Here is a 26,668-nt window from a genome sequence, read left to right as displayed (position 1 = left end):
AAGCGGGGCGTCCGCCGGTGCAGGTCCGACCACCTGCGCTCCAGCTGGCCAATATGTCGGCGTGAGCCGAAGGAGCGCAGGCGTCGACGTACCTCCGCATATGCGGAACGCTTGCGCCTATTGGAGATGGGTGGAGGCTGACTGGTGATCCGCCTGTCCATCACCTCCGTCAGCACCAGCAGTTCGCGCCTGGTGAATGCGGCGGATCTCATGATGGCAATGGTGTTTTTTTGGCAAAATATTTTTAATAAAGCACCCCAAAAAAATTTGATTGGCTAATGTATTTGGGAAATTAACAGGACAAATTCTATTGGTTAGTGTATGAGTCATGTGTTCGACAGGGCCACAAATCTCTTGAGAGTTATGATAGGCTTGATGCAGTGACATGCGTAAGCAAATTTAAATAAAGAAATGAACCACAGAAAAATTGTGGGGAGACAAACAAATAGAACAATTGTTTAATTGGGGCTAACATGTCTTTTGAACAATAAAAGCGAAGGTTTCAGCCGTACGTATTCTGCGAGCAAATACAAACACGGACAAGATTAAAGTTTATTGCATTGTGTTGAAAAAAAAAAAACAATTAAGCTAATTGATACATTGATTGCCATGATACGATTGAGGGAGGTAGGCAGAAAAAACGAGCAGGTAATCGGAATCTGAAAGTCCCACTTCCGGTTTGTACTTGTGCGTGCGTTCCCTTCAAGCCATTTCGGGGATGTACGCTCGCTATTTGGCACGCTCGTTAGTTAGAGGAGGGGTCGCCTGAGTTTGGGGCGGATTTTTAGCTGCGTACGAAAATACGAGCGAGTGCTTGAATTTAAATATTTTTTTACGTACGGCGAACGTGCGTACGCCCACTTGCGAGTGGGTCTGAATCAGGGCCTATATCCACTCTTGTGAAGTCTTCTCTTGATTGTTGACTTTGACACATATACACCTACCTCCTGGAGAGTGTTCTTGATTTGGCCAACTGTTGTGAAGGGGTTTTTCTTCACCAGGGAAATAATTCTTTTGTCATCCACCACAGTTGTTTTCCGTGATCTTCCTGGTCTTTTGGTGTTGCTGAGCTCTCTGGTGCGTTCTTTCTTTTTAAGAATGTTCCAAACAGTTGATTTGGCCACACCTAATGTTTTTGCTATCTCTCTGATGGGTTTGTTTTGATTTTTCAGCCTAATGATGTCTTGCTTCACTGATAGTGACAGCTCTTTGGATCTCATATTGAGAGTCGACAGCAACTGATTCCAAATGCAAATGTCACGCCTAGAATCAACTCCAGACCTTTTACCTGCTTAATTGATAATGAAATAACGAGGGAATAGCCCACACCTGTCCATGAAATAGCTTTTGAGTTGATAGTCCCATTACTTTTGGCCCCTTAAAAAGTGGGAGGCACATATAGAAACCGTTGTAATTCCTACACCGCTCACCCGATTTGGATGTAATTACCCTCAAATTAAATCTGAAAGTCTGCAGGTAAAGCACATCTTGTTTGTTTCATTTCAAAGCCATTGTGGTGGTGAATAGAGGCCAAAATATGAAAATTCTGTCAATGTCCCAATATTTTTGGACGTGACTGTATATGGTAGCAGCAGAGGGGGGAGAGGCAGGTAACAGCAATACCGGCAGGTGAGATAGATATACAGTGCATCTGGAAAGTATTCACAGCGCTTCACTTTTTCCACATTTTGTTATGTTACAGCCTCATTCCAAAATGGAATAAATTCATTTTTGTCCTCAAAATTCGACACACAATACCCCATAATGACAACGTGTAAAAAGTATTTTGAGATTTTTGCAAATTTAATTAAAAAAAAAAACCCACTAAGAAATCACATTTACTCAAAAATTGAGCTTAGGTGCATCCTGTATCCACTGATCATCCTTGAAATGTTCCTACAGTTTAATTTAATTTAAGTCAACCTGTGGTAACTCAGTTGTTTGGACATGATTTTGAAAGTCATACACCTGTCTATATAAGGTCCCACACTTGACAGTGCATGTCAGAGCACAAACCAAACATGAAGTCCAAGGAATTGTCTGTAGACCTCCGAGACAGGATTGTCTCAAGGTACAAATCTGGGGAAGGGTACAGAAAAATATCTGCTGCTTTGAAGGTCCCAATGAGCACAGTGGCCTCCATCATCCGTACATGGAAGAAGTTTGGAACCACCAGGACTCTTCCTAGAGTTGGCCGGCCGTCTAAACTGAGCGATCGGGGGAGAAGGGCCCTAGTCAGGGAGGTGACCAAGAACCAGATGGTCACTCTGTCAGAGCTACAGCATTCCTCTGTGGAGAGAGGAGAACCTTCCAGAAGGACAACCATCTGTGCAGCAATCCACCAATCAGGCCTGTATGGTAGAGTGGCCAGACTGAAGCCACTCCTTAGTAAAAAGCACATGGCAGCCTGCCTAGAGTTTGCCAAAATGCACCTGAAGGACTCTCAGACCATGATAAACAAAATTCTCTGATCTGATGAGACAAAGATTGAACTCTTTGGCGTGAATGGTAGGCGTTATGTTTGGAGGAAACCAGGCACCGCTCATCACCAGGCCAATACCATCCATACAGTGAAGCATGGTGGTGGCAGCATCATGCTGTGGGGATGTTTTTCAGCAGTAGGAACTGGGAGACTAGTCAGGATAAAGGGAGATATGAATGCAGCAATGTACAGAGACATCCTGAATGAAAACTCTTGACCTCAGACTGGAGCAACGGTTCATCTTTCAGCAGGACAACGACCCTAAGCACACAGCCAAGATATCAAAGGAGTGGTTTCAGGACAACTCTGTGAATGTCCTTGAGTGGCCCAGCCAGAGCCCAGACTTGAATCCGATTGAACATCTCTGGAGAGATCTGAAAATGGCTGTGCACCGACGCTTCCCATCCAACCTGATGGAGCTTGAGAGGTGCTGCAAAGAGGAATGGGTGAAACTGCCCAAAGATAGGTGTGCTAAGCTCGTGGCATCATATTCAAAAAGACTTGAGGCTGTAATTTCTGCCAAAGGTGCATCAACAAAGTATTGAGTAAAGGCTGTGATTACTTATGTACATGTGATTTCTTTGTTTTTTTTTTTTTTTATTAAATTAGCAAAAATCTCAAAAAAACGTTTTACACGTTGTCATTATGGGGTATTGTGTGTAGAATTTCGAGGACAAAAATGAATTCATTCCAATTTGGAATAAGGCTGTAACATAACAAAATGTGGAAAAAGTGAAGCGCTGTGAATACTTTCCGGATGCACTGTATATGGCGGCAGCAGCAGCACAACAGGGCTGCGTACAAAATTCCACGAGTTCAAGGCAAGATCGGGCTAGTTGGCTGCACTTCCACATCATTGCAAAGCCAACATGCCCCACTTGCGTCAAATAGAAATTACCCCTTAGCATCTTTCTAGATGACAAAGAATCTGATTCTCACAGTACAGGATAAGAAGTGATACTGAGCTGTATAAAGCAACACACATAGTGGAAGTAACACACACAGTGAATGTTATAATGGCCACAGACAGACATTACTGGGAACCAAGCATAAAGACCCGACACTGCCCCAAGGAATCCAGAGATGACGAGGCTTTGGGTTTGTGTTCCATTCAGATCACAGAGTTTGAATTTATTTTAATGTAATGAACTGGAATTTAAATGAGTATGTCTAGGAGTTTTTCTAAATGCATAGATTACTTTGATACAGGTATTGTATGTTTTCTACCTGCAGAACTTTTCATTACCCCCTGGCCTGCAGGGCACAGTGGCTGCAGTCGGTGCAGATATCTGGGTCATACAGCTCAGTTATATCACACTTACTGGCAAGGCCCAGATGACAGTCACATCTGATCCATTTATTTTACAGGACACACTGCAGGTATTCGAAGTGGAGGCTTCATCACGAGTCACGGTTTTATCCGGTATCTTCTCTGCACAGAAGAAAGGATACAGCATAGATCATTAAAAGGGTTACAGTATGATTACACATTGGCTTACCAAGCAGCTGCTCACCAGATTAAGGGGTCTATGGACCTCATTCAGAGCCGGTCGCACAGAGCGTGCGGTCGGTCTGAATGAGGGGAGGACCTCTTGAATTTTCAAGACGTCCCACAGCCTTACGACCGCCTAAGGTGATGGTCACGATGGTCAAGACCATCGCGACCATCGGGGCTTACGACGAGACCCTAGGGAAGCTCTCCACTGACATCACTAGTGATGTCAGTGGGGCCGCCCCCAAACGGTGGGCGTTCCCATGGGAACGCCCCCGTTTGTGCTGCCACCCCCCCAGCCCGCTTTCCAAACGGGGCGAGCTGTCAATCAACATCGACAGCTCGCCCCCTTTGGATCGAGACCCGCTACGACCGGCGCTGTCGGTCGTAGCGGGTCTCACGCATGCGCACGACGGCGCCGTCGTGCGCATGCTCTGTGGGGGGCCATCGACCCGGTCCGACCGCATCGGCGCTAACGACCGGGTCTGAATGACCCCCTATATACCAAGCCTTGGATGGAGATAACGTGAACACAGATAAAGTACCAAACAACCAGCTCCTATCATTCTTCAAACACAGCCTGTAAAGTGACATTTAGGGGGTGATTAGCTGGTACTTTATCTCCATCCAAGCCTTAGTAAATAGACCCCCTAAACGCTGCAACTTCTGCTGTTTTTCTGTGAAAAGTGAGATTAATAGATAATAGAATAGGAGCATCAGTTACTTTGGGAAACATTTCTAAGAATGGTCAGTGCAGTTTAATGTGGAGCAATGTAACCATCAGACATTAATGCTCAGACAGGTGTGGCCAGGACAGGCATGGAGGAGAAGTACACACAGATACTTGGTACATTACCGGTTTAAATATCCTGCCAGCGTTACCACTGTCTGTTTGAGGGCTGAACCTGCACTCACCTCTCTGCAGCTAATTACAGGTACAGGCTCCACTGCTACAGTGATGAGAGCACCGACAGATACTGGGGCTGGTCGGCCTTGCATGCAGCTCAGCTCTGTCCCCTGCCTGATGCCTCTCCTTGCTGCCTGTACTCCTTACCACGTCCTGGGATCGGATACTGTGAGTCCCCTTATATAGAGGTCTCCTTTCATTGTTGTATTAGAATGCATCACTGTGGCTCTCCTGTTGGATTGGCAGGACATCCAGGATTACAGCCCTGTAAAGGCCATTACAGAGGAGGGGTTTCTATCCCTGCACCACATTGGTCTATCTGATGGATACAGCTCTCTGAACTCATTTGCCCCTTCTGCTAGTGGTGCTGGATCTCAGCTGGGGACCTTGTGAAGCTCCAATGACACTGGGTGCGGCTATTCATCTGCTGACCTGTTATGCCTTTGACTTTTTCAGCTGCTGGCAGATACCAGGCCCCCACACTTTGTGAGCTTGCCTCTCTGTGTCTGACTGCTCTGAGATCTTGCCTCTGCTGCCTCTGTCTTCTAGAGCTCCGTGTCATTCCTCCAACATGGGGAAGTCCGGTTAAGGGTCTGCAGCTGGCAAACTGGACGCTTTGCCTGCACAACACCTGCTGCATAAGGTGGGGACTCGCAGCTTTCATCCCAACAGGCCTCACAGTCACAGACTAAACCCGACATTCCCTCCTCATCTGCAGTTACCCTGCAACAGGTGCTGGAGGCAGTGAGCAAACGTGTTATATATTAAATCTGATTGGTCCGCTTGGATTTCTAGCTTCTGAGGCATGAAGTGCAAAAATTGAGAGATTGACAGAGGCTGTGTCCTATGATATGAATAGGGAGGCCGCAGCATGAATGGACCACAATGCCCCAGTTAGACGACAACTGGACCAGTAACTGTCTCACCTGCAGTTCTGTAGATACTTACTGCTTTATGGTTCCCTGGGCATTCTGAACGTGGTTTCGCTGCTATTTTTTTTTCTTTTTAAATATTTTTTATCAGATTTTTTCTACATGTGATATGCCTTATTGGGTTATCAATTTTTGATCTGCTCTACACTGCTGCTCTGGAATGTCATTGTCAGAGGGTGTGGTTGCCTAGTCCGGTTTGCCTGCCACTCTGTACTGTGGCTGAATGCCTTTGCTGGGCCTGACCATTAATGTCTAGTGCTCACTACTCACCCAGACGAGGGAGAGAACGTTAGACAGTATAGCATATTTATTTGGATATTTACCTCTGCATTGCTAAAGAGTTCCTTGCTTTAAGGCCATTTCTAATACAGCTCCCGCCAGATTTTTTTCTTAATGGACCCAGACTTATATTGGGTTTGTTGTTCTTTTACTATTTCTAGAGTGTTGATGGTGGATGGGTTGTATTTTGATTTAATAGTGAGGTAAAGCTGTTTAATAGGGCACTGTCTGTTTATGCTGTTTGGTGCTATGGCAGTGTTCTGGCTTGTAGCCCTATGGTATACTGTTCCTCTGCTCCCTTTGACTATGTCTAAGTTCTAGTCCAATTTCATATTTGGAATGTCCGAGGCCGCAACAATCAAGTAAAACAATCTTTGGTGCTTAGGCAATTTACGCAGTATAATTCAGATTGGTTTTAACAGTAAAGCATTTAGTGGGAGGTAAAACGCTCTCCATTAAGCAGCCATGGGTTGAGTATCCATCACCTACTCATACCTCCTGTTCCCGGGGAGAATCCATCCTTATCCGTAAACATCTTTGCTTTGTACATTGATATACACCAGACAGTCCTCAGACAATGCAATACTCTTGTTTTTGACATATTTATCACTCCTTCTCAAGGTCTGACTTGGACCTGGATTCCTAGTGCTAGCTGTAGACTAGAAGTCCATTGACTCTTGGGGTAAATTTTCACAAACAGAAATATTTTCGTGAAACTCTAGTCTGATTCACAGAGATGGGGGAGAGTCCTGAAGTAGCAGCCCTTTGGGTGGATTACTTAACAGACAACGCATGCTCAGATTCCCTGCCTATTCTGTGGGATAATCTTAAAGCAGGAGCTAAAAGCCTTCTCGAGGTGTAAAGAATCTGCTCTGGAGCAGCCTTGTTGTCCTACCCCCTAGATAAACTTGTCTCTTTAAGGGTAGCTTGTTTGACAGAACAGAAGGAATGGTCAGACCATCTCCTGGACACGTGCAAACGCAAATTATTTTTTAACTAGATAATGGCAAACTAATGTAGAGACATTTTTCCAGGCCCTAATACCATCAGCCATTGGTATTAATATTTATATCAAACCAGGATGTCACATAGGACCTGATTTAGAGGTGTCCGCACTACTGATGTCTGACACAGTGGAAAGAACTTTTGCTAATGCGCATGTCTCCGATTGTGTCCTTACAGAGTCCTAGTTGCATTTTCAGACACACGCAGGGGGAAGCGTATCGAAATGTAGTGAGTATTCCTGGGCAGTGACAGGGAGGTGGCTTAGCGCACGCACAGAGATGGCGCATCTTATGGGGGTGTTATGGGAGTACTGTTTGCATAAACAGGCGCTTGGTCACTGACATAGGAGGCCATTCACGGATGGAGAAACAAGAACCTGCCATAGGGCTGGTGCACCTCTCAATGAGGAGGCAGATTGTGATGTATAAAGATCTACCGTTCACAATTACACCAAGTAATGGACCGCTGACCGTCGCCATCTCAGTCCTCACACATTCGGATGCACAAATATGTACCAGGGAATGGCTTTATGACGACATTTGCATTAAGCTGCAAACGGACAAACAACTAATAGACTCAGCTGCGACAGTTTCCGCACCCACCTGTATCAGCCCCATAGATGGGAGGAACTGAAGGCCTATTTGGGCAGCACAGACGGTGTAATGGTTAGCGTTACTACCTCACAGCACTGAGGTCATGGGTTTAATTCCCTAACTGTGCAGAGTTTGTATATTCTTCCTGTGCTTGCGTGGGTTTCCTCCGGGCACTCCAAAAATATACTGGTAGGTTGGCATTCCATAAAATTGACCATAGTATGTATGTGTGTGTGTGCATGTGATGGGGAATATAGAGTGTAAGCTCCGCTGGGGCAGGGATTGATGTGACCCCTAGTGTGTATGTGTGTGATCATGTGATGGGGAATATACAGTGTAAGCACTGGGGCAGGGAGTGATGTGACCCCTAGTGTGTATGTGTGTGATCATGTGATGGGGAATATACAGTGTAAGCACTGGGGCAGGGATTGATGTGACCCCTAGTGTGTATGTGTGTGATCATGTGATGGGGAATATACAGTGTAAGCACTGGGGCAGGGAGTGATGTGACCCCTAGTGTGTATGTGTGTGTACACGTGATAGGGAATATAGAGTGTAAGCTCCACTGTGGCAGGGACTGTGAATGGCCAAATATTCTATATAAAGCGCTGCGGAATATGTGTGCGCTATATAAATAACTGGTAATAAATAAGTAAATAAATAATATTTAGATGCCCTTGATCTACCAAGTTTGTCCCCTTACAGGAGTGAGATCTGACTGCCGACTCGTTCCCAAATGGTAAAGCCCTGCATTTGAACAGATTGCCAATAGTTTTTTTTTTAATGGTTTGTGAGAAGTAGCTCTGCTTGCCCAGTCTAAGTCAGAGGAAGTTATCATTGTATTACCTAAGGCTGAATTTGGTGCATATGTAAACCTCATACGTCAGGATGTGTGAGGGGTAATGGGAGGGGAAAAGGGCGCTGTTATATCATTAGGGACTAATGTAAGGAGTTCCAGTAACAATTACTCCAATATTCTCAATAAGTATTTTGGGTACTGTTCACAAGCAAATAATGAAGGCTGGTAAATGTGCAATATAATCTAAATCTACACCAAATGTTATATACAGTAGTATGGTGTGATACAGGAGGTGACTTGTCTATTACTGAGCCATAAGGTTTATACCCCGAAGACTAAAAACAGCCAACAAGTACTACTGAAAGGTTATTCTACTCTACAATATCAGCATCTCCTCACAACCAGATGCAGCAAAAGTGCAGCCAATCGCTGCTACACCCTAATACAGTTACATGTTTAAAGGCCAAAAATTCCTCTCTTGACCTGGAGATTAGAGAGTGTTGAATCTGGAACAAGGATTGCTCTGTCAAGGTTCAACCTGCCAACCGCTTGCAGGACTTACTAGGGATGTTCATCAGAGTCTGGTGGGGTATACAGTTTCCTAACAGACTGGGCAATGGACTAAAGTCTAAATCTCACTGACAAAGATGATGTCTGGTAGCACCCAACGTATAATCTTACACTGACTGGGAAAGTACTGCAAGTACCAGGTAGCATGTAAATATAAATAAACTGACCATAGAGCAGGAAAACAATAATATCTGAAATCAGCGTCAGCAGGAAACGGTTATCCGGTTGTGTATGTCGCACACTAACTGCAATGAATGGGTTTAGCCTAGAGGAGATTACTGAAGCAGGTTAGATAAGCTGTACGCAGTACTAAGGGCCAGAAGGACAACAGCCCAAGACACAATAGTGCAGAGAAGCTGCTCAGATAATGTGCAGAGCTCTGTAATATAGAGTAGCGTATGTCAGTCGCTGTGTCCTGCAGAGACAAAAGCTGGTGTGTGACACAACCGTAAAGCTGGGTAACGGTCCCATGAGCGGGACTGTGGGACTGTGGTGCTGGCGGAGCAGCAAACGTCAATCACTTGTTCCGGAGTATGAACGGTATTTACACATTATTCAGCTTTGGGGCTACAGCTAAAGGTGGGAGAATAAAGGCAGAATGGCGTCCAGCGCAGATACTGCCCAGAACATCGCCTGCAATGACGCCTGTGATCAATCCCTAGAACAGTCAGGGCTGCTATGGCTGGCGGACGCTGTCCATTATTTTCTGATAACAGAACTGTGGTAAGAATTAGGAGTCCCTTAGGAGGCGGATTAGGCTTGTGCTCAGTCACTGCCCGAGACATGTATAAATCTGCTGCCCCACACCCACCACAAACCCACTTTCATTTCTAACTAGAGATTAATGTAATTTGTATATATTATGTAATAACTCACCTAAAATGACAGTGTAATTGTGATACTTGGGATCCTCATTGGTCAGATATATAGTTGCTCTGTAGAGTCCTTGGTCTTCCGCTGTTACACTAGATATGGTTAGTGACCCATCAGTAGAACCGCTCAGTCTTCCTGTATAACGATCATCCCAAATATCAACCTCTCCATCTGGTGTTGTTGTAGCAAAGTGATTCCCTCCAGGTCTGATCCAGATAATCTTCATAACTCCTTGCCCTCTGATGTCTGGCACAGGTAGAGTTACATTTCCTCCCTCTGTAGCATATACATCCGTTTTATCTTTAGGGGATGTCACAGATAATATACCTATGAATGTAACCGTGTAATTACTGATATAAAAGTAACATTCTGCACCCTAAGTACTAGATACGATGCAGATATATTACATGCACAGTGTATACGTTGCAGGTAAAATGTAAAACCCAATCATTTTATAAAACAATTCTTTTCATGACGACAAGCAGAAGCTATGCAGCAACCACATCACCATTATGATTCAGAATTTAGGTGTAGCGGGTTGCGCTCCCTCTTCTAGTATGTGAGTGAGAGTGTATGGGGTAGTTTTGCCGAAGCCTCTGATAATGGGAATCTTTCATATATTACCGAATTAGAGTTACTATCATGAAGTAGAAATATGTATCTTTAAAGGCACAATTCTCAAAAGGACTCTAAAAAAAACAGTTACAGAGGCTATATATCGTAAATCTTATTTTAATATGTAAAAATATATATGGGAAACAGTATTTAAATAAATACTAGAGGGAATTCAATTAGCACCATTAATTTAACGAGGGAGAAAAAGAGTGATAGCCTCAAGCTTTACCGTCTGAGGCTATTCAATTCCAGACCATTTTCACCCGGGCCTGTTGTTAACGGGCGTTAACCCATAGAGTCCATGATAAGTTCAAGGACCTATGCGTTAACTGGGTGTTTTTATCCGTTAACTGGCTATTTGTCAGGGATTTCTTTTCATTCGATAAAAAATCCTCGTTAAGTGCAGTCTGTGGGCTGCCTTTGGCTAACTGAATAGCCATGGGGGAGCCTGTGGTAAATAACCGCGGCTATGAGTCAACACATATGATGATACTCAAATTAATTAAAACATAACAATAACATACAATATGCATCAAATATAAATAAGGTAAAAAACCAAATTCATAGATTCGTTATGAGTTCATAATCCCATCAGTTGTGTATGCAGTTCAGCTCATCTGCTTAAGTACAGTTAGAAATGGTGTTTTAAATATAAAGTTTTGAAAGCATCCCTAGAGGTAAATCCAATTCAGGGCCGGCTCTAGGCATGTTCGACCACTGCGGTCGAACAGGGGCGCCACCCCATAGAGGGCGCACCGCTCTCAACCATCCTGATTAAAACGGTACAGTCCTGTTTTTCGGGCACTGCCCAGTTGTTCCACCCGCGGGCCGAAGAGTCCTGCGGGCGATCGGGAGGTTGGGCACCTCCACCACCGCAACTGTGCGGCAGTGCTGGCCCCAGAGAAGAGGAATGGATGCGCGCAGCATCCATTCAGTGCAGGGAGAGGGCTGTGGACAGCCCAGCTACTGACGAAGTGCTGGACTCGCCCCCAGCCTGATGTTAAATGGGAGGCATGCCATGTGGGCACGCCCCCAAATAGCGTCACTTAGGGGCATGGCCTATGGTAATTAGGTCATGCCTCCTTTTCGGGCACACGCGGCAAAGCATTTTCTATAACATGCGACTTAGGAGAAGGGTGTGAAAAAGTGGGGAAACCATCCTGGGCCACAAAAAAGTGGCACCTTCATTAGCAGAATCATACACAAGGCTGCTAGTGGGCATCAGGGCATTTAAATGGTGTAAAATGGCTGATTTCTGCATTTATTTACAAAAAAAAACAACTTATCATATAATCTCAAACTTCCAAATGCCTTATTAGTCTTTGGGGGGAGGGGGGGTCCAAGGGGTTCTGCACTGTGGTCTGACATTTTTACCATAACAAATAGATTTATCTTATCTACCCTTCAAGGGGGTGCGCTCAAAAAAACTTGAATTTCACTAAAAGGTTAACTAAAGAATCTCTGCCCCTTCTAACCTCAATTTATTCTACTAACAAATCCGCACGGTGGAAGCAAATAACAAGTCTGCCAACACAGGTAAAGGCAACCAGAACAAAGGAAGTAAGACAACAAGACAGGGAAGGATTTGCAGTGTCCCCCAAATAGATTACGAGTATGGAACAAAGAACCAGGTTGCCGTCCTGCATAACTGTTCAACCATGGTAATGCAATGAACCATTTTAGATGCCCCAAACGCACAAGTAGAAAGAGTCCAGAGGGAAGGCCGTACCGGTGTACTGGAAGATAGATATGCCTGGTGGATGGTAGCAGAAATCCACAGAGCAAATGGAAGACTTGAGAACTGGCCAGCCGCGCCTTGGAGCATCCGCAGGAATCAAAAGGTCATGTGTGTCGAAAAGCAGATGTACGATTGACATAAATCCACAAGGCACAAAGTAGGCAAGCCAAAAGATCATTACAAGATAATGAGGTCAATTCTGACACGAGCCTAGCAGAGGTGATGGCCAGGAGAAAAAAAAAACACCTTTAATGCAAGATAACACAATTCAACAGATTTAAGAGGTTCAAATGGAAAGTCTCCAAACACAAATTCTATGGAGGGGTGTGAAGAATGTAGGCAAGCTGTAAGTGAAGCACCTCCTGAAGAAAGGAGGTCTGTACCTCTGGAATGAGTGCCAGATGTCTTTGGAAAAGGACCGATTGTGCAGACATTTGACATTTTAAATAATAAATGCAAAAGCCCGTAGACAAACCCCTCCTAAAGAAAGAAAAGAAACCACGTAAGGCGAAAGAGGCCTGTGCTCACACCACAAGATGCAGAGTCACCAGATACGATTGTTTATTCGTAAGGTGACCGGTTTTCGAGCCTGTACTAACAACTCATCTGGAAAAACCACGTGCCCTCAGAATATGGATCCCAAGAGCAAAGCGGCCAAAGCCAGCAGAGAAAGCTGGGTGCAAATACGTTCCTTGTTGCAGAAGATCCTCATGCAGAGGAAGATGCACAGGAAGTTCGGCCAGAAGCTGCTGCAATGGAATGCAGCAAGCCCAGCGTGGCCAATCTGATGACTGGAAGAATCTCCTGCTGAATTTGCTGAATCACCTTGGCCAGCATAGACAGATGAGGAAACAACCACCCAAACCAGAAGGACCATTGAGCTGAAAAAGCGTCCACTGGGGTCCCTCGATCGAGCTCCATACAAGGCGGGAAGCCATTCTATTTCAGGTGTCCCCCATCGATCCGAAATCATCTGATAGATATCCTGATATAGTTTCCAGGCCCCGGGATGGACAGTCTGATGACTGAGGAAGTCTTCCTCCCAGTTGTCCACACCTGGAATGTGGATGGACTAAATGGAAGGAACCCAGAGTTCCGCCCATGAGAGAATACGAGTCACTTCCGAACATCTCCTGGCAACTCCTCATTCCGCCCTGTCGATTTAAGTGCGCCACCATAGTGGCATTGTCCAACCGAATGCGAACAGGCTTCCCCTGCAACCGCTCTCAATTCAAGAACACTGATGGGGAGAGCGATATCTCTTCTGCACCAGAGGCCTTGTAGATGTAGGTCCAGAGACACAGCACTCCATCCCAAAAGGCTGGCACCCCCAAGACCCAATCCATAATTGAGAAGAGGGACCCCTTGGATAAATTTTTGGCATGTTGCCACCACAGGATAGATTACATACACCTGAGGATGAAAACCTGGGTGTGGTGAAGTAGCAACCCCACCAAAGCTTGGAGGGCTTTTTCAGCAGGGGAGAAAGACCTGGCTGCGAGTGTCGAAGAAAAGGCCCAAGAAAACCATTCCAGTGGCCGAGTAATTCAATATCCATCCATGAGTTTCCAGAGTGTCCACCACCACCTGCAGATGTTGAAGCAACAAGGTTTCCGAAGGTGTTTTTACTTGGAGGTCATCCAAACAAGACATGATGGAGATTCCTTTGCACCTTAAAACAGAAATTATGTGGGCCATGACTTATGAAAACTCTGGGAGCAGTGGACAGACTGAACATCAGTGCCTGAAATTGAAAGTGCATTCTGTGAACTGTGACGCAAAGGAATTTATGATGGTCTTCCCATATAGGAATGTGGAGATAGACGTCCTTTGGAGGACAGGGTTTCCTGTCCCTCCATTGCGCTGATCAAAGAGTGCAGGGACTCCATTTTGAAATTTACCAGAGAGAGATGGGGATTAATTGTTTAAAGTTCAACACTGGAAGGAATGAACAGTCTAGCTTGCTAACGAGAAAAAGGTTTGAACAAAATCCCAGTCCTGGTTGGTGTACAGGAACGAGAGCAATAACTCCTGAATCTAAAAGAGAGGACACCATGAAGAGCCGCCCATCTGATTGGGTTTTGGGGAGGAAGAATGATGGAAAATCTTCTGGGACCTGCCAAATCCAGGATGTAACCTCTGGAGAAAATGCCTAGACAAACAGATCTTAAGGATCACTATTGCGATCGCAGCTCTGCAATTGCATGCAGGTCTGCTGCGAAAATATGCTAATGAATGCGATCGCAATGCCGTCGCACTGCCAGCATAGAGACGCTCACTGTCTCCAACTACCACACATCAGTAATACCTTGCAGTCCTGTGTATACATCAGTAACATCGAGTACCATCGGCCCCTCACAAAATTACTACAGCCCTGAACTTACTTAGAAATTGCTAACCTCGTAGCGCGCAGTAAGTACTCAAGTTGCGTATGCAATCGCAATGGCTAATTTTTGCACATCCGTGCAACGGCGTTCAAACGAACATGCACGCCTGCATTCCGCCAACTTCCCCCCCCCCATCACCACCCCTAAATGCTCCCTGCCTGTCAATCACTCCATGATTGCAGTGCGCTCACAGTGGTGCCTTCGTGCAAGTGCAGTTCGCAACAATCGGCCAACTGCGTACACTTTAGCAGTTGCGATCCTTAATGAATCGGGCCCTGAAACCAGACATCTCAGAATCTAAATAGGTCCCTACTACCTAAAGGTGGAAATGGGCCCTCTGAGAATTACGTGGACTGTTTCTACACCTGCTTCGAGTTGGACAAACCACATCCTCTAAAGGAAGCCCTGCGGGAATAACCTGAGTGACCTCTGAAGTAGGGAAATCTGCGGTGTCCGGCCATTCTAAAAGGTTGAAATCGAGGGGATTCTAGCATGGGAGTCAAAACTGGGAGAAAAAGGCTTTTGCCTCCAGTAGGATGGAAAAAAATCTTGACAAGCTCCAGACCAAAGAGTGATTTCCCAACAAATGGAACAACTTTGTTTCTGGGTCTGCCTCCCATGATCTAGAGCAGAGATTTTTGACTGTATCTAATGAAGCATCCCCCATATAATCCAAATGTCACGATCCGTAGCTGGGAATTCCTCTGAGGAGGACAGAGAGCAGGAGGGTTAGGATGGTAGAAGGCATCGAGTGGAGTGACAGTGCTGGTGTCCTCAATAAAGGTCAGTCCCAGGTGTTGGCTAGAACTAACCAGAGGTGCAGAATCTAACCCACTCTGTGGTCTTCACCAGTGACTCCTCCAGTTGGGATATAGGTTTCGCAGCACAGAGTGAGCAGGTCGCGGTCCTCTGGTTAGGTACCTGGGAGTGACGAGGAGACTAGGAAAAGGTCACTGCAATAATGAATGGAATGATGCACTGTGAGACGTTGCTGGGTACACCAAGAAGTGACACCAGGGGAGTGGCGCAGACTAGTTGGGGGTGATGATGAATAAAGGAAGGTTAGGTACTGGATGCTTTGGGTAACTCGGAAGACTGGAAGCAGGGTAGCGTACTTGGTGCACTGTAGAAACAATCACGTATAATGACTGCAGGGAACTGAGCCGCTGGTCTGTGTACTTGATACACTGTAGAAATAATTTCATGACACAGATGCTGGTGAATGAACTTGTTACACTGGAAATAGGTTCAGGATACAAGTCGCTGTGCAGGGAACTTTAGCAGGAGAGGTGAGACTTGGGCTTTGGTAATAAGCTTAACAGCTGAGATAAGTAACACAGGAACAGAGCTGAACTGCAATCCGGAAGGAACTTGACACAGTAGTATCAGTTTAGCAACTGAAACATGTAACACAGGGAATAGTATTGAGAGCTGTACTGCATGCTGGAATTCAGTGAGAGAGTTGCTACATATAACACAGGTTAGTAACTTAATGTAGTGTAGATCCACTCACAGAAAATAAAACTACAGGAACACTGACACGGGGAAAGCTACTGAAACTAGTGCTGTGGCTCTCCGAAACCGGCTGCTGGGAAAGGAGTGGCTGTTTGCATGGATTGGCGCTCAGGGTCCCGGCGGTCTGAAACCCGACGCTGGCATTCCGACAGGGTTAGTATACCCCTAACCCTCCCTATCCGCAGCCTAAACCTAACCCTCCAGCCCCGCAGCCTAAACCTAACCCCACCCCCCCACAGCCTAAACCTAACCTCCCCCCCCCACAGCCTAACCCTAACCCTCCCCCTAGTTTCTACCCCTAAGCCTCCCACTAACCCCACTATTTACCTTCAGGATGCCGGCGCCAACATTCTGAATGCCGGCATCACGACAGATGGGATTTAAACTACTTCCTGCCTAGCACCCCATATTATTTTTTTATTTTTATTTATTACATTGTAAAATCCCCGAAACTGTGGCGGCTTACAACATTTTTGTTGCAGTATGTTTAACAATAGTTACACTGTCTTCTAGATATATGTTTGTATTTGTTTTTTTGTGCACAAATGTCGGCACCCTTGCCCAATATGTTCCTTATGTTTAAATGTTACTTATCAGATTTTGAAGAAAAAAAAAAGAAAGAAAAAAAAAAAAAAAAATATGCCCAGCCCTCTCTGATTTTTAACTCAGAGACAGTCATGTTTGGTTAGGAAAATAGTTGAGGCATAGACACTCTGCTATATTCTTATCACCACTAGAGCTTCGGATCTTATTTTTCTGTGCTTTTCTCAAAAGTCAGCTGCTTGATGTGCTGCCTTTATCATAGTCAACTTTTTTGTAAATTGTAATTTTTTTACCTTAAAAGGTGCCTACACTTAGCGATTTTTTACACGATCTGCCCGAATCCAACGCATCGGAATGACAGATCGTGTAAAATATGTCCTAATCTCCACTTACGATCACGATGCAGATGCGCGTCCCCGCTGTTCGTACATCGCATCTGCCAATCTGGGACACGATGCACTGAAAAAAGAAGGATGCACGATAGATCGTTTGTCACATTGGACACATTTTTACACCAAATCGTGTGCAGGACTGCCGGGGAAAAGTTCAAGGGAAATCGTACACGATGTCGGATCGTGAGCACATGGCCAAGTGTGTAGGCACCTTCAGATGCATCTATGTCTTCTTTATATGCTATTATATGCTGTTGATGCTTTGTACTCTGTGATGCTGTTATTTTTCACTATGTGTTTAGTTTCAATAAAAAAAAAAAATCGAAAATGAATGATCGTGGCTGATTGATACAACAGAGAAAGAGATAGATTCACAGATCAGTGGCCCCACTCCTGGGCTAAAGCAATATTACACTGACAGTGTATCCAATGTTTAGGTTTAACACACACACACATCACAGCAATATGTCTTGGTGCTAAAAGACTCACAGCTCTGAAGATAAAGTATCATTATCCAGCAACGCAGAGTCATGTTCTTTCAATGTTTGCACCAGCTCACTGGAAAAGAGAGAGAACATTCAGAGTACAACTCAATAAATCAGAAGTAATAAACGTTTCATGACAAAGCGGAAACAATTCCTGGCATCAGCTGTGACATAATAATGATACAGGTTGTCTCCCATATCCAAAATGCTTGGGACCAGGGGTATTTTGGATAACGGAATATTCCGTATTTTGGAATATTTGCATACTATAATGAGATCTTGGGAATGGGACCCTAATATACACACAGAATGCATTTATGTGTTATATACAGCTTATACACACAGCCTGCAGGTACTTTTATACAATACATTCAATAATTTTGTGGCTCAAGCAAAGTTCGCGTACAGACATGAAATTCATTTATGTTTCATATATACCTTATGAAGGTAATTTTATACAATATCTTTAATAATTTGTGCCTTAGTTAAAGTTTGTGTACATTGAACCATCAAAAATCTAAACCATCTCAGTCATGCCAAAATAATTCCGTATTTCGGAATATTTGGATATGGGAGACTCAACCTGTAACGCACTCCTTCCACCTTTCACAACAATTAACAGTGCAAGGCATTGAAGATAATGGCTATATTATAGAGTTTGCTGCAATTTTATGGCCCAGATATAGGAGGGCAACTATGGGAAGAGGTTGCTGAAGCCTCTTCTCCAGGAACATCCACTGAGGAATGGCCTGAATGTCTTGGTCAACATCACTTCTTAATAGAACTCCCATCTTAGTAAATTTACCCCCTGAAGAGGTGACAGACCTGCTAACTCTACAGTGCATCGTGAGTAATAACAAACCCGGCCAATCTGCTCAACAGCAGTGTGCCGGGAAGCAGTACATAATGGCAATAAGGTCTTTACACATTATGTAACAAGCTTACCTTCTTTTTGCCAGCGGCCCCCTCACGTGTGTCTAGCATGGAGAGCGACCCAGGGACTATGTAGTTTGGCGACTCTCTCAGGGGCCTTCTTTAGAGTGGTATACAGGGTTCACACAGACCTCTAATCTATATAACTCCCACTCTGTTATACCTCTTTTCCACCAAAAACCCAGGTCCGACCTGGGTTTTTGGACATGGTTCCAACCTTGGTCAGACCCAGGTCAGACCCATTTACATTGCACCTTTGATCTGGGTTACTCCCAGGTCAGCCCTGTTCAAACAGAACTCAGGTCTGCCCTGCTAAACCTGTGAGGTCATAAAAAATGGGAGGTGACTGCTCCACAACCACCAATCCGCTCATTTTAGGCATGATCCAGGTCAGATAACCCGGGTTGCACCGTTTACACTGCACCATTACCTGGGTCCATCCTGGGTCCAACCCTGGTAGCTACCTGGGTTGGATTGCAGGGTCACTTGACCCAGGTTATTTTTCAGGGACCCTTTTACACTGAGCTGCGACCCGGGTAGACCCAGCAAAAACCCAGATTTTTGCTCTGGTGTAAAAGGGGTATTAGTGGTGGTCGCCTGTTGCCAGGAACCAAACATCAAAGTAAAGAAATAAATCCTAATTAATAGCTAGGACCTAGCCAGTGCCTTACTCCAAGGCACTAACAACAATACTGAGCTGAAGATGGAAGAGGTGGGGTTATATAGGGGGTGAGAGACAGTTTTCAATTTAGCTAGTGCCTGACTCCACACCTCACTATGCATAACCAAGAAGCAATGGCATCCCCTAGATGGATGATAAAGGAACTAGGGGCCTATTTCAGACCAGCTCGCGAGTGCTATGCGCTTGCAAGCGGGTCGATGGTGGCCCAGTGCGCATGCGCACAACAGAGCCGGCTCCGTCGTGCGCATGCGCGAGACCCGGATAGCGATGGCCAAGCCGTCGTCCCGGGTCTCGTACCAAAGGGGGCGTGCTGTCGATGTTGAGTAACAGCACGCCCCCTTTGGTGGGCGGGCCGGGGGCTTGGCTGCCCAGACGGAGGCGTTCCCATGGGAACACCTACCGTCTGGGGCCGGCCCCACTAACATCACAAGTGATGTCAGTGGGAGTGCTTTTGGCTCTGTTAGAGCCAAAAGCACTCTTGGGCTTGCGGCAACGAGAACCTACAGCAAGGTTCTCGTCGCAAGCCCGATGGTCATGATGGTCTTGACCATCATCATGGCCGCTCGCATAAGCTGTGGGTGGTAACCCACAGCTATGCGAGCGGCCAAGAGGTCGCAACAATAATAAAAAAAAAAGCCCTGATTCAGAGCGGGCGCTCGTTCAGACCGCAGGCTCTGAATCAGGCCCTAGGTTCCTAGAGCATATCAGGAATATCCTAAAAGGATTAGTCACTCATAACATCCCCAAAATGAGATTTTCAGGATAGCGACGGGTATTGAATGTGTAAAACCTACAGTGAAAGTGGGCGACAGATATAGGAGATCATCGGTCAGGGAAAATGTCTGGATTCATAGAGGGTTATCCAATTAGCAGCGCTTAAGTAGCGCTGCTAATGGATCATCGCTGGGCTATCCGATTAATCCCCAAAGTGCCGCCAGACCCCGGGCACTTTATCGTGAATTTTTTCCAGGACCCGATATGACCCGAAAAATAATCCAGGAAAAGTACCGTTTTTTTAAACTCTGCAATGGCGAAAACACATAGGTCCGTGATCTGATCACGGATCGTATGCGTTTTTGGCTGATATATCCTAATTTTTTCGTCCGCAATAATAAGATATGGAGAAAAAAAAACATTGGCAAAAAACATGAATTATCTGGGAAAAATTCCAGTTTAATATTGGGGCTAATTAGATACGCCCCATAGGCTGAGAACCCTCGGTCCCAAGGTACTTAACAAATTTATGGAAATTAACCTTTGATTCCCAGATGTTTTTTCATCTTAAGCCATCTCATTATTTATGGTCTGTTTGATATATAGACCATTCCCCCAATATACTGTAAACCTTTTGGATTAATATACATTTAAATGATGAGGGCTCGCTCTATTTCACCTTCAGCATATTGGAAGTGGTCACGATTTTACTTCCACAGATCAGTCTGCTTTGTTTATAATAATTCCCCCTATTCACTACAAAAAATACTATATATTTGTCAACTTATATTTGACTTATGATTCAGTTCAATATGTATTTATTATCTAAACTTATTATTTCAAATTTGATCAGGGTTTGGTATTCGGGTCATTTCAGGAATATTCAATAGACTATTTATACGGGATATCATTATGTGCATGTTTGTATTTGAATATTACTTTTGTGAATACTGTTATTCTAATTGTGCTAGTTAGACCCAATTTGACTTATGCTTATCTTCAATAAAATTACCCAGATCAGATAGAATCGTTCCTGTAAATTTTGTGTGCAGTGAAATGTATTGTAATTACACGATGTCTAGGTGGTCCCATTAGCACAAGGAGGAAAGCAATTGACATGTAGCTCAGGTGTGTGTGACCTGGAGCTCCGGACTATAAGGGTGAAGACCATGTGGGAGTGGTATGCATTTGAGAAAGTCACACGAATGTGACGAAACACGTTCGGCTCCTCCCACTTACTTCTGCCACATTGTTCCCATACGGAGCTTTGAACAGTTATCGGAGATCGTGACTAATCTCTGTCAATGTCCCAATATTTATGCACCTGACTGTATATATATATTACACACACACATCCAAAATGCCCGGCACTCCAAACTTGAGTAATGCTCTGGTGCCCTCCAGGGTTAAAACAGCCCAGTACACAGAAATCCACAAAAGGAGGCACTCACAAGACTGAATAGTTAAGTAAAATGGTCCTTTAATCCTACATTTCGGCTCAGATCCCGTCGTCAGGGACATACAGCAACAATTAAAACAAACATATTCCACATATATATACCCACAACGCTAATCAGAACATCATTCAAATGTATCCCACCTGTTTAGGAGCGAGCCAGAGAGGTCCCGGTCAGCGTGGCCAGACAGCACATCGCCGTCCGATGATGTCAATAACCCGCGTGGGCGTTATCCAGCATTGCAAACAACCCAATACAGGACAAACATGGAAAAAATATATAGTGTGATCTTGCGCATATACATATAAAACAAATACAATACATAGTAAAATTTCAATTAAAAAAAACAAACAGACACCTCATCACATTGTTAACCACCTGGATATCAAGAAAACCGGGAGCTATAGGTATTTTGCACCAAAGTACACCCATAACCACAAAATAAAAGTTGACTTATACTCAACCCAATTTTTTACATGATCGTTATCACATAAAGGTACTCAAAGAATACTAATGTGACATACACTAGAACCTGTCAATGAATACGCATAGTAAGTTAATTGATGTCTAACATTAGCACAGAGGAATAAACCTTAAGTTACCATAACGTATCTTAGTCAGACATCTATGGGACTCTCAATCCCAAATAGAGTCTGCCCAATGTTATAAAAAACACTTCAATCCAAGGGTCTCATTAAGGCCCCTGGGTGCCATAGTACCCAACATGTAAATCCATCTCGACTCTCTCTGCAATAACTTTTTTCCTCTATCACCCCCACGTTTAGAGATAGGCTCAGGGTCTATTCTAATAGCCCTCAAACATGCCAACCCATGTTTAGCCTGCAAAAAGTGCCTAGCTACGGGCTGGTCACTGTGTCCTGAATCTAATGCCTCTCGGATAGCGCTCCTATGTAGTGCCATCCTTTCTTTAAATTTCCTTTATGTCTTGCCCACGTAGTTTATCCCACATGGGCAAGACAGAAGGTACTGACAAGGAACTACCGGCGCTATATGGATCCAGACTCATGCCTTGTCAGACAAGAGGCCGGAACTTAAAAGACAGGGTTGTGAAAATAGACATAACCGATATGGATAATAAAGCTCCTAGCCACTTTTTGAATCAAAAATTGGGAAGTTTTCGATGCTTGGGGTGTGTGACCTGTAGATCTCTTTCTGTAGGGGTTTACATTCTCTCATCCCCACACAGGGAAAAAATATGAGATATGGTAAGAACTTACCCTTGTTATCTCTATTTCTACGAAGTCCATAGGGTTCCACAGGACACCTTGGGGTATAGGTGTGACGTCAGTCATCGGGCACCAAAGAGTTAAGCTTTCAGCCTCCCAGGATGCACTAGGTCCTCCTCCTATACCCCGCCCCCGAGCCAAGGCACCTCAGTTAGTTACCAAGCCATAGGCCGGAGGAGAAGGAAGAGAGAGAAAAAAAGATATGGATACACACAAGAATCACATTCTCACCAGAGGGAGACGGAAAAACCGGTGACCAGAGCAAACCCCATCTGCAGCACAGGTGCGACAGGGCGGGAGTCCTGTGGAACCCTATGGACTTCGTAGAAATAGAGATAACAAGGGTAAGTTCTTACCATATCTCATATTTTCTACTTCAGGGTCCATAGGGTATCCACAGGATACCTTGGGGATGTCCCAAAGCAGTATCCTTTAAGGGTGGGGACGCTCCTGTGCAGAAAGGAGAATCCGCCGCCCGAAGGAAGCATCCTGAGAGGCGAAGGTGTCAAACCTGTAATACCTCACGAAGGTATGGACAGAGGACCACATAGCAGCCTTGCAGATCTGGACTGCAGAGGCACCATGTCGAGCTGCCCATGAAGGACCCACAGACCTAGTGGAATGAGCATTCAGAGAAGGAGGAACCGGTAGGCCTTCATGAAGATAAGCTTCAGAAATAGCCATACGGATCCAGGCTGCCAAAGTTTGCTTTGAGGCAGGCCAACCCTTTTTACGGAAGCCATAGAGGACAAACAAAGCGTCCGACTTCCTAAACGAAGAAGTGCGGTCAACATAAGTCCTTAAGGCCCGCACAACATCCAAAGAGGCCTCACCCACAGAAAGACCCGGTGAGTTAAAGGCCGGAACAACGATTTCCTCGTTAACATGAAACTGGGAAACAACTTTGGGAAGAAACTCGGGCCGAGTGCGGAGCACTGCCCTGTTCCCATGAAAAACCAACAAAGGGGGTCTACAAGAAAGAGCCCCTAAATCAGAAACACGTCTGGCCGAAGCAATAGCCAGAAGGAAAACAGTCTTAGCTGTCAGCCATTTAAGATCCACTGAGCCCAGTGGTTCAAACGGCGGTCCTTGGAGAGCCCTCAGGACCACAGCCAAATCCCAAGGCGCCACAGGTGGAACAAAGGGCGGATGAATGCGGAGAACACCTTGCATAAAGGTGCGCACATCCGGGATTGTAGCAATCCTACGGTGAAACCAGACAGACAGGGCCGAAACCTGTACCTTCAAAGAAGCAAGGCGAAGCCCATGATCTAGTCCCGCTTGTAGGAAGGCGAGAATCCGAGACAGACTAAACTCCCGCGGTGCATAACCTCTCGGTCGACACCACTGGAAGAACGTATGCCACACACGATAGTATATCCTCGCGGAAGACGGTTTCCGAGCTCGCAACATAGTACGCACTACAGAGCTGGAAAACCCCCGGAACCTCAGCATGGCCGTCTCAACAGCCACGCCGTCAAAGACAGCCGAGTCAGGTCCGGGTGAAGGCAAGGACCCTGAAACAGAAGGTCCGGTCGTAGCGGCAACCGCAGAGGACTGTCCACGGACAGACCCTGAAGGTCTGAGAACCAGTGCCGTCTGGGCCACGCGGGAACTATCAACAGGAGCGTCCCTCCTTCCTGTTTGAATTTCCGGATTACCCGTGGAAGAAGGGAGACCGGAGGGAACAGGTATGCGAACCGGAACGTCCACCAGAGACGCCCCTTCGTCTCTTGTGCGAGACCCGTACACCGGCAATTTGTTGTTGTGCCGGGACGCCATGAGGTCGATCTCTGGAAGACCCCACCTGTCCACCAGCAGTTGAAAAACGTCCGGGTGCAGGGACCATTCCCCCGGATGAATGTCCTGGCGACTTAGAAAGTCCGCCTCCCAATTTAGCACTCCCGGGATGAAGACCGCTGATATGGCCAGAAGATTGCGCTCCGCCCATACCAGGATCCGAGCGACCTCCACGAGAGCCGCCCGACTTCGGGTTCCTCCTTGCCTGTTTATGTAGGCCACGGTGGTAGCGTTGTCCTACTGGACCTGTACCGGGCGACCCTGGAGAACCCGATGTGCCTGCTGGAGAGCACTGAAGACCGCACGGAGTTCCAAGATATTGATTGGAAGCTCCGCTTCTGACGGCGTCCACCTGCCCTGGAACAAGTGTGGACCCGAAACTGCTCCCCAGCCCCGAAGACTGGCGTCCGTTGTCAACAGGACCCAATTTGGAACCCAGAACGGACGTTCCACGCTGAGATGGGTCGTCTGTAACCACCAGGCAAGGGACAGGCGAACCTCCGGGATGAGCACAATTGTCTGGGACTTCAGAGACTGCGGCAGCCCGTTCCACTTGGACAGAATCAGGTGCTGCAGAGGTCTGGAGTGAAACTGGGCATATTCCACATGTCGAACACCGACACCATGGAGCCCGGTAACCTCATCGCCGAGTGTAGAGACACCCGGCGACTGAGCAGACAACTGCGCACCCTCGACTGTAAAGCAGAGATCTTTTCCTCCGTCACGAAGATCCTCTGCTGTTCCGAGTCCAATAAGGCTCCGAGGTGCAGAATCCTCCGAGACGGGATTAGAGTGGACTTCTGCCAGTTGATTATCCAGCCGTGCCGTTGCAGTAGCGCAATGGTCAGGCCCAAGTGGCGTAGAAGGAGCTCTGGAGATCCTGCCACCAATAAAAGGTCGTCCAAGTACGGCAACATGCGGACTCCCTGCAGCCGCAGAGAAGCCGCCAAGACCGCCATCACCTTGGTGAACACACGTGGTGCTGTCGCCAGGCTAAAAGGTAACGCCCGAAACTGGAAGTGGTCGCTGCGGATTGCAAACCTGAGGAACTGTTGATGGCGCAAAAGAATAGGGACATGCAGGTAAGCGTCCTGTATGTCCAATGACACCATGTAGTCCCCAGGTTCCAGCGCCAGAAAGATGGACCGTAGGGTCTCCATTCGAAACTTCGGTACCCGCAAAGACCTGTTGAGAGCTTTGAGGTTGAGAATCGGACGATACGACCCATTGGGTTTCTGTACCAAAAAAAGATTTGAATAGAAACCCTGGCCCCTCTGGGAGAAAGGAACAGGCACTATAACTCCAGCCTGGAGCATAGTGTGCAATACCTTCCGCAGCTCCGTAGCCTTGTTCCGGTCTGATGGTAGACCCGTGGTGAAGAATCGAGCCGGGGGTCTGTGCCAGAAGGAGAGGAGGTAACCAGTGGGAGACCACCTCGAGAACCCAAGTGTCTGTCGTAGTGACCGACCAACACTGGGCGAACTGCAGCAGGCGGCCTCCCACTTTGGGATCCCCCAAAGGGAGGCCCGGACCGTCAGGCCGCAGGCTTGTCATCTGGCTTGGGGGCCGGACGTCTGGTACTCCATGCCTGCTTCCGGGGCTTGCCCGATTTCTTAGGGCCAGCCTGTAGAGGAAAAGACTGTGGTTTGGGCCTGCCCTGGGCCCTAGATGACCGAAAGGACGATGGTCCAGAACCAGAAGGAGCAGCGGACGACGGGAGACAAGCCGATTTGGCTGCCGCCAGCGTGGCCACAATCTTATCCAGATCCGGACCGAAGAGAACTTCTCCGGTAAATGGCAACGCCTCCAGACCCCTTTTGGAATCTGCGTCCGCCTTCCAGGATCGCTGCAACAAGGTGCGACGAGCAGCCACCGCTGCTGAAGAAATTCTAGACACCAGAGTACTAATGTCTAAGGCCACCTCGTTGATATAAGTGGCCGAATCACGGAGATTACCAATCAACTCCGCCTGTTCGGCCGGACAGTCGGAATCAAAAGATGCCTCTAATGAATCCGCCCAGCGCTCCATCGCTCTGGCAACCCAGCAAATGGCCATAGCCGGTCGTGCTGCCCCCCCGCAAGGGAATAAGCGGACTTCAGGCAGATCTCCACCTTGCGGTCCGTAGCATCCTTAAGGGAGGACATGATGGCATCGGCAATGTGGCACTACGGACAAGACGGGTCACGTGAGAATCCACCTGTGGAGGGGATTCCCACTATGCAAAATA

The 26,668-nt window shown here is 46.3% G+C and overlaps 1 protein-coding gene across 6 annotated transcripts in view; it reads right to left on the bottom strand.

Annotated features, from left to right (window-relative positions):
* Nucleotides 1–26,668, bottom strand: part of LOC148532543 (uncharacterized) — an 88,414-nt gene that overhangs the window by 35,092 nt on the left and 26,654 nt on the right. For 2 of the 6 annotated variants that reach the window (XM_088467718.1, XM_088467713.1), the window contains exons 1-4: nt 21,537–22,887; nt 17,612–17,680; nt 9,936–10,259; nt 3,805–3,914 (exon numbers count right to left, since the gene is read on the bottom strand). In XM_088467718.1, coding sequence (XP_088323844.1) covers nt 3,805–3,914; nt 9,936–10,259; nt 17,612–17,654 — 477 coding nt within the window. In that variant the 5' untranslated portion in view covers nt 17,655–17,680; nt 21,537–22,887. Of the gene's footprint in view, nt 1–3,804; nt 3,915–9,935; nt 10,260–17,611; nt 17,681–21,536; nt 22,888–26,668 lie in introns of those variants that run through there. The other 4 variants (XM_088467715.1, XM_088467714.1, XM_088467716.1 and 1 more) reach the window with 3 other exon arrangements.

This window comes from Taudactylus pleione, unplaced genomic scaffold (assembly GCF_031769625.1).
Source record: "Taudactylus pleione unplaced genomic scaffold, aTauple2 ptg000073l, whole genome shotgun sequence".
In the NCBI taxonomy this organism is placed as follows: Eukaryota; Metazoa; Chordata; class Amphibia; order Anura; family Myobatrachidae; genus Taudactylus; species Taudactylus pleione.
Note: the sequence above shows the minus strand (reverse complement) of the source record. Positions and strands in the feature narration are given on the sequence as shown.